General features: G+C 46.1%; 1 protein-coding gene across 1 annotated transcript in view; it reads left to right on the forward strand.

Annotated features, from left to right (window-relative positions):
• The window catches only part of LOC119417519 (nuclear receptor coactivator 3), a 39,353-nt gene that overhangs the window by 14,817 nt on the left and 15,762 nt on the right, over window positions 1-8,774 (forward strand). The window contains exons 3-6 of the mRNA XM_037684737.1: window positions 593-753; window positions 2,165-2,265; window positions 2,382-2,556; window positions 8,295-8,477. Of these exons, the coding sequence (XP_037540665.1) occupies window positions 593-753; window positions 2,165-2,265; window positions 2,382-2,556; window positions 8,295-8,477 (620 nt within the window). The remainder of the gene's footprint in view (window positions 1-592; window positions 754-2,164; window positions 2,266-2,381; window positions 2,557-8,294; window positions 8,478-8,774) is intronic.

Here is an 8,774-nt window from a genome sequence, read left to right on the forward strand (position 1 = left end):
CCCAGATCAGTGATGTATAAACTAGAATATACGTCATTGGCCCAGCTGTTCTTGAAGGTGGGTCTAACGTTACCTGCCCACTTTGCAGGGATTCAATGGACCAACTCCCCTCTCACCATTCGTTACTTTCAAACTCACAAACAAATCAAAAAACTGCAACGTGAATGTAACTTGTAACACAACACATTATAGAAATGTAGTGTAGTAGAAAGTACAGCTACTTAATGTAAAATGTAGTGGAGTAAAAGTCGACAGTACCCACGTTTAACTTCACTTAAGTAAAGTACAGATACATGAAAAATGTACTCAAGTACAGTAACAAAATACTTGTACTTAGTTACATCCCAGCACTGCTCATGTGACATCGACAGATGTCACTTTCTAGGTTATTTTATTAAAATCTCTCAGCTGTTATCAAACTTCAACCTAACATCTTTAAAACTGAATTAGAGCCACCGTTGTGCTGCTTAATGTCAGTTAGTTGTAACTGGAACCGCCGGACATCGTTTTCAGATGCAGGGAGCTCACTGACCACCTAAAAACTCAAGTTTTCTTAGTTTGGTTCTAATCTTTGCGCCTCCTTTCCCCACAGGTGTGAGAGGAAGCGTCGGGAGCAGGAGAGTAAATACATTGAGGAGCTGGCGGAGCTGATCTCAGCCAACCTCAGCGACATCGACAGCTTCAACGTCAAACCAGACAAATGTGCCATCCTCAAAGAGACCGTGCGCCAGATCCGTCAGATCAAGGAGCAGGGTGAGTGGACGCCGTCGCCCCCACGTCACTGACGCCCGGGGTCAGACGGTAAAAACGCGGAGCAAACAAAAAGGTGCGCGGACGAACCAGTCGGTCGTCTCCCACACATTTCACAGTCCCTACAGGTTTTGGTGGGAACTCTGGTTGTGAGCTGTGAACCTGTGTGATCGTGCACAGCTGCCTGCAGACCTCGCCAGCTTCTAATTGGATGTTTGCAGGTATTCACATGCCCGTCCACTCTGCTAAACTGCCAGATTATTATCTCCGTTACGGCTGCTGTGGTCACTTTATCCTCTGCAGTAAAATAAATCCTGCAGGCTGAGACGCTGCCCTGCAGTCCTGGATTTGAAGCAGTGGGGGGTTTCCACTCGGGGTGAACTTTCAGCAGATCAGGGATGAGAGCCCATGATGTCTCAGTCAGTGTCTTCAACCTCAACAGGAAGGGGAAGAGGCAACGGCCGGCCCTGACTGGCTGCTGACAGGTTGCCATAGTTACAGGAAGTGAAGACAGAAATGACACAGGCGTTTAGACTCCTCTACCTGCTCTTCCTCTCTTGCTTTCAGCTGCTCTCACTTGCCAGTCTTCTTTTTTTTTCTCCTCCTCTTCTCCATCATTCACTTGTTTTGTGTTTTTGTCTCCATGCTCGGCTGCACACGGAGGTTTACTCACAGCGTCGATGGATATTAAACAATGTCTCTCGGTCTCTTTTCCCCCCTCGTCTTTCAGTCCTTACCCAACTTCCTGACTGTTGTCAGTAACGTTCGTTTTGTTTCTCCTTTGTGTGGGTATCTGCGCCCCTTGGGAGCTAATCAGACAGAATAATTCCTGTAGTCGAGCAGCCCCCGGCTCTTTCTCTCAGACCAAATCCCTCGTTTCTACAACAACCTGACCACCATTTGTTCTCCATATCCCTCAGACATTTCTTTCCCCTCTTCTTCTTATTTCCTCTCCGTCTCAGCCCCTCGGATAATTCAGGTGCCTCAGCTTCTGCCCCTGCACCATTACAGCTTCCAAAGATTCTCCTACACCCCCCCCCCCCTCCACACACACTCCCCCCATCCTTTCTCTCTCAGCCCCAGCCTACCAGACTATCCCTCACCGTCTGACACTGAATATAAAGCATGGGGACAGCAGCTACCTGCTCCACATGCACCCAGCCTTCTACTCCTCCTGACGGGAAACCGACCGTCTCCCTCCTCACCTGAAGTTTTAACACCCTCCCCCCTCCTCCCCCGTTCGTTCTCAAGCCAAACATATGTGAAGCTTGAGAAACGCTGCCCCCTGCTGGTGAAGGCTGAGCTGTGAGTTTGCTCAAGTTTCTTTTCAGGTATTGTGGCTCTCACCTCGTTTCTTCTTCTTCTTCTTCTTCTTCTAATGCTTCTTCTCTTCCTTCTGTTTTTTCTCCCACAGGAAAAGCTTCATCCAACGATGACGACGTCCAGAAGTCAGACGTGTCCTCGACCGGTCAGGGCGTCATCGACAAGGACCACCTGGGGCCTCTTCTGCTGCAGGTGAGTCCACCTCTCAGCCTCCTGTCCATCGGAGGACGTTGTCCTCGTGCTTTTGTTTAGTGACACACACACCCCCCCCCCCCCCCCATCCCCCGACACTGCCGCTGTGCCCCCAGGCTCTGGACGGCTTCCTGTTCGTGGTGAACCGGGAGGGCAGCATCGTGTTCGTGTCGGACAATGTGACGCAGTACCTGCAGTACAAACAAGAGGAGCTCATCAACACCAGCGTGTACAACATCCTGCACGAGGACGACAGAGAGGAGTTTCACAAGAACCTGCCCAAGTCCATCAGTGAGCAAACACACACACACACACACACACACACGCACTCTTCTTCACATGCTCACCATCTTCCTCCAGAACCAAACTTGGAGAGGTTGCACCACCTCACTTACATATTCACACTCTTCCACTCTGTTTCTCCCTGTAATGAGGAGCTCCTGGGAGGCCTTCTCATGTGCACACACACACCTGACAAAAAACACACACACACTCGGCACTAAGCAGGCAGAGCGCAGCGCAGCTGTCAGTCACACTCAGTGGTCCAGACAGTGTAAAACAGGCTCTGTTCACATCTCATGTGCAAACTTCACCTGCTGAATAATGCACCTGCACACCGCCCCGTGTTTTCAGCTGTTTTATTTTTCAACCTGACCGATGCTCAGCTACTTGAGTAAATACACTTAGATGTACACCTTCAACTGATTATCCTTCTTAGTCAACTCGATTCAAAATGGACGTCATAGTCAACTGACTTGAAAGACAGGAAATTGTTTATAGCTGTCGGTTTTGCAGATATTGAACTAAAATTTGGTGTGGGAGTAGCTGAGAGTCATACTCAACACGGACTGCTCACCGCTCTGAATTGTGTGAGATCTTTGCTTAACACTTTGGCAATAACTGTCGGAGTCAAACCTATTTGTCTGTTAGCAAAATATCTTGTGAACCGCTAGGCAGAGCTTAATGAATATCTTAGAAAGAGAAGATTGAATGAACACCTACAACTGATTAACTTTTAGAGTTAGTCCAATTAAAGTTGGCCATCACAGATAATTGAATTTATCAAACACAAAAATGGCTGTAATTCAGATAATTTTACAGATACTGAGCTAAAATTTGATATGGTAGTAGCTGATAGTCATTCACAACACATATTCTGCCTGCTAATGGATTTGATATCATCACCTGCAATTTTACATGAAATCATTTCGAGATTTCATCAAAGCAACCTTAACTTTGTCATTTCTAGAATTGCGCTGCTCAAGGTGGCTGCATGTTGGAGTAGCGCTGTTACTTTCATTCTGAGATATTACTTTTGAAAACTTTCATTCCTATTTCTTCAGGATATAAGGCACTTTTTTTGGATGATTATTTCCTCTGGTGTCAGATGCTGTAAAGGAAGGATTTTTACAGAAATTTCTTTGCTTTTGGACATTTGTTATGATGCGTAACCATAACAACAAGGTTGTTTTTTTACAACCGGGAGCAACTGATTAACATCTCCAAAGCTCAAATAATATCTCAACTACAGCCCCAAATGTCAAATGAGTTGAAAAGGAGGCGTCGTGGATGCAGAGCAGGAGCAAAGAAGAAAGAGAAAGAGAGAAGAATGAAGTTCAAACCATCTCTTCCATCGATCATGGTGGGCAATGCGAGATCGCTGGGAAACAAGTTGGATGAACTTCAAGCCCTAACATGGACTCATCCAGAGTATCGGGAATGCAGTATTATGTGTTTCACTGAGACATGGCTGCAGGATCATATCCCCAGACTCCAGCGTTTCTCTGCCGGGCTTTCTGACTATACGAGCAGTTAGAGATTTAAAGAGGAGTGGCAAAAGAAGGAGGAGGGTTGGCAGTGCTTGTGAACAACAGATGGTGTAATCCTGGACATGTTACTGTGAAGTTTCGTTGCTGCAGTCCAGATATTGAACTGTTAGCACCAAGTTGTCATCCATATTATTTGCCAAGAGAGTTCACCTGTGTTATTTTGGCAACTGTTTACATTCCACCCAATGCTGTTGCCGAGACTGCGTGTGATGTCATCAGCTCCGAGGTTGCGAAGCTACAGACACAACACCCTAGTGCGTTTGTTGCAATATCTGGGGATTTTAATCATATCTCACTCTCTGCTACACTTCCGACATTCGAACAGTTTGTCAGCTGCTCTACCAGAGAAAACAAAACGCTGGACTTGTTTTATGCAAATGTCAAGGATTCATACAGTACATCCCTAAAGCAAGACCCCCTCCTGGCAAATCAGATCACAATCTTGTGTTTATCTGCTCAAAATATAAACCCATTGTTCAAAAGTAACCTGCAATAAAGAAAACAGTGAGAAAATGGTCAATGGAAGCTGAAGAAGCTCTGCGGGGTTGTTTTGAGGCTACAGACTGGGATGCACTGTGCCAGCCACATGGAGAGGACATCAATGCCATGACTGAGTGTGTGACCGACTATATAAACTTCTGTGTAAACAACACCATCCCCACCAGAACAGTGAGATGCTTCCCCAATAACAAACCCTGGATCACCACTGACCTGAAGGAACTGCTAAACCAGAAAAAATAGCCTTCAGGGAGGGAGACAGGGAATTATTGAGGAGTACACAGAAGCAACTAAAAGTCAAGATAAGAAACAGCAAGGATGTGTACAAGAAAAAGCTGGAGAGCAAGCTCCAACAGAACAATATCAGAGAGGTGTGGTCAGGGATGAAAAAGATCACAGGCTTCAAGCAGAAGGAGGATCAGAAGGATGGAAGCCTGGACAGAGCCAATGAACTGAACATGTTCTTCAATAGGTTCAGTTCAGGAACAAGCTCAGCATCCTCCTCTCTTGCCCACAGCCAAACAGACATACCACCCTCCATTGACCCAAGGCTGTCCTGTCACACCTCAATTACTGTATCTACCACCTCGGTCATGGACCCTTCTTCTACTTGTTGGTCTTCAACCAAATCAGAAGTGCTGATGCCTCCTTTGCCTCCCCCCTCTGAGTCTCTAGAAGTCAGGTGAGGAAGCAGCTAGAGAGACTGAACCGGAATAAGGCTGCAGGTCCAGATGGTTTCAGTCCCAGAGTCCTGAAGGTCTGTGCAGAGCAGCTCTGTGGGGTTCTGCAGCACCTCTTCAACCTTAGCCTGACCCAGGAGAAGGTTCCAGTGTTGTGGGAAACATCCTGCCTTGTTCCAGTACCAAAGAAAACTCACCCATCAGTCCTCAATGACTATAGACCTGTTGCCCTGACATCCCACATCATGAAGGTCCTAGAGAGACTCCTGTTGGCCCACCTGACTAAACAAACAAGCACATATCAGGACCCACTGCAGTTTGCTTATCGGCGAGGACTTGGAGTTGAAGATGCCATCATACATTTGCTTCAACAAACTCACTGTCATCTAGAAAAGGCAGACAGCACTTTGAGAGTCATGTTCTTTGATTTCTCCAGTGCATTTAACACAATTCAGCCTGATTTGCTTTGTCAGAAACTTCAGAAGACTCAGGTGGAGGCCTCAACAATCACCTGGATCAAAGACTACCTGACAAACAGACCACAGTTTGTGAGACTGAAGGGTTGTTTGTCTAACCAGGTGGTTAGTAGCTCAGGAGCACCACAGGGGGACTGTACTCTCACCATTCCTTTTCACTCAGTACACCTAAGATTTCCAATACAAAACAGACTCCTGTCATCTGCAGAAATATTCAGATGACTCTGCAGTGGTCGGGTGTATCAGAGATGGACAAGAAGCTGAGTACAGGGAACTGGTGGACCGCTTTGTGGCATGGTGTGGAAACAATCATCTCATCTTGAATGTGAACAAAACAAAGGAGATGATTGTAGATATCAGGAGAAACAGGAACAGGTCCAACCCAATTTCCATCATGGGAGAAGAAGTGGAGGTGGTGGACAAGTATAAATACCTTGGGGTTCACCTGGACAACAGATTGGACTGGAGATGCAACAGTGAAGCCGTCTACAAGAAGGGACAGAGCAGACTGTACTTCTTGAGGAAGCTGAAGTCCTTCAACGTTTGCAGCAAGATGCTGCAGATCTTCTATAAGTCTGTTGTAGAGAGTGCCATCTCTTCTGCCATAATCTGCTGGGGTAGCAGCACCAGAGCAAGTGACTTTAAAAAGATCGGCAAGCTCATAAAGAAGGCTGGCTCAGTTCTGGGGACTCCTCTAGAACCTTTGGAGATGATTGTTCAAAGAAGGATTCTTCATAAAATGAAGAACATTATAGACAACCCTCAGCATCCTCTTCATCAGACTGTCATACAACAACAGTGTCTTCAGTCAGAGGCTTCTCCAGATCCGTTGTAGAACAGACCACTACAAGAGATCCTTCCTGCCCACAGCCATCAGCATCTAGAACAACTCTTTAATGAAACCAGGATGATGAGTTACAACAACATTTAGTGTCCCTCTGGGATTAATAAAGTATTTTTGAATTGAATTGAATTCTCAACATAAGAGTAGTTGGTTTAAAACTCTGTTCTGAAAAATGCTGGCTGACACATTTTGGGGTGTGTTTTGCTTTTGTGCTCGACTGAATCAGCCATTTGAATAACGCAACACACAACTCATTGACACATTCTCTCAGTTATTCCCCTCCGTCATTCACCCATCCCTCCTTTCTTTATGTAACGTTGCTTTTTATCCACTCGTGCGCTCAGCGTCCCTGGTGCCTCTCTCGGCTTGCTTCTCCTCTTCCTCTTTCGCCGTTGGTGCCGCCGCCTACGAGGATGAACATTGTGGTTGTCTGCTCCTCAAGCCGCCCTCTCCCACCCCTCGGTGGGTCTTGCTCCATTGCTCTTCCCCTTCATTATCTTTTTGGGCCATGAATGAAATCTGCTCTTGCTGCACATTCCTGTGGGATGACCGCTACCAGTTACAGTTAAACCAACACACACACACAATGTTAGCTCTTATGTTTTTCACATACCGTATTTTCCACCTATAAGTCGCAGTTTTTTTGCATAGATTTGTCAGTCCTGCGACTTATATAAGTTTTATTTCCATATTCATAACGCAATTTTTGACTGACACTTTTAATTTCTAAGAACTGCAACAGCAAGTCCTCCTGTGCTCTCGCTTCACTCAGCTGGTGCAGGCGGAGGCATGCTGGAGAACTAGCGGCTCTGGCCATGATGGACGGACGGACGGATGGCGCGCGCTGTGTTGCCCAGGCAAAATTAAGCTGTTTTGACCATTAAATAAATGCGACGGGTCAGCAGTGATGCATAATAAATGCAACTTATACGCCGAAGCAACTTAAATGCCGGAAAATATGGCATTTGCTTTTTCTTGACTGACTGATTGTGTTTGCCTTGTCAGGGTTTTTTCCTCTGCGATGAAGGGTAATCCCAGTTTTTGTTAAATCACCTTCAAATATCACCCACTCCCTCCCATCCCACTCAGATATTTCCTGCTCTACTCCCTGCACCTGCCAGACAGAAACCTTTGGCTGACTCGAAGCCCCGATAAGGCTCCACACAGACCTTGGAGAACAGTTGGATGTGTCTGAAGTTTGCCTCCCTTTTCTCTTTCTCTGTGAAGGTGACCCCATCTAAAGCGTGCATGTGTGTGTGTGTGTGTGTGTGTGCGTGCGTGCGTGCGTGTGTGTGTGTGTGTGTGTGTGTGTGTGTGTGTGTGTGTGTGTGATGAGTAGTCAGGGTCTAAATGAGGATAGATGGCTGAGTGTCCCGGCCTCTGCCCACTGCAGAGCAGACCGAGAGGGAGAAATATTGGAAATCGACACCTAGGCTACATTAATCCCATGGTCCATTTAGCCAGAGATCCAGACAGTGGGAGAGGCTTTAGCTTCTCAATTTTCCAGAGACAATACATGCGGCGGTGCTTTTTCTTTTTTTGTTTGTTTGTTTGGTTGGTTTGTAGTTGTGTGTATGTGGGGACTGGGTGTGAGCCGCTGGTGAGATTTAATTACAGGCGGTCCGTTCGCAGCTTGGCCTTCATTCCTCTCTACGCCCCAGTGTGGCTAACTTTCTCTTTGTCTGTGTGCCTCTTGTTTCAGTCAATGGCGTGTCGTGGGGAAACGAGGCAGCCCGGCAGAAGAGTCACACCTTCACTTGCCGGATGCTGGTCAAATTTGGCCACGCCCACGGCCCCATGGAGGAGGGGCCAGGAGGACCGCGGTATGAGACGATGCAGTGTTTTGCTCTCACTCAGCCTAAGGCCATGATGGAAGAGGGGGAAGGTAAGGGGGAGTCAGTAACGTTCATCAAGACTCAAACACGCGTTAAACTTTCAGAGTGTTGGATAAGACAAGATAAATCAAAACTTACTACATATAAACTATTTTTAATCAAGCAAATCCATAAAGTTATGTTTAATTGGTAATCTCCAAATAAAGTAGGCAAAATGTTTTGTAATTTGTTAATCCCTTCATCCTTTGCTTAATTGAAAACAGTTTTAAAATCACCTATTGAAATGCTTTTGGATAAATAATATATATATATATATATATATATATATGTGTCTATATATATATATA

This window comes from Nematolebias whitei, chromosome 11 (assembly GCF_014905685.2).
Source record: "Nematolebias whitei isolate Nwh7 chromosome 11, NemWhi1, whole genome shotgun sequence".
Taxonomy (NCBI): Eukaryota; Metazoa; Chordata; class Actinopteri; order Cyprinodontiformes; family Rivulidae; genus Nematolebias; species Nematolebias whitei.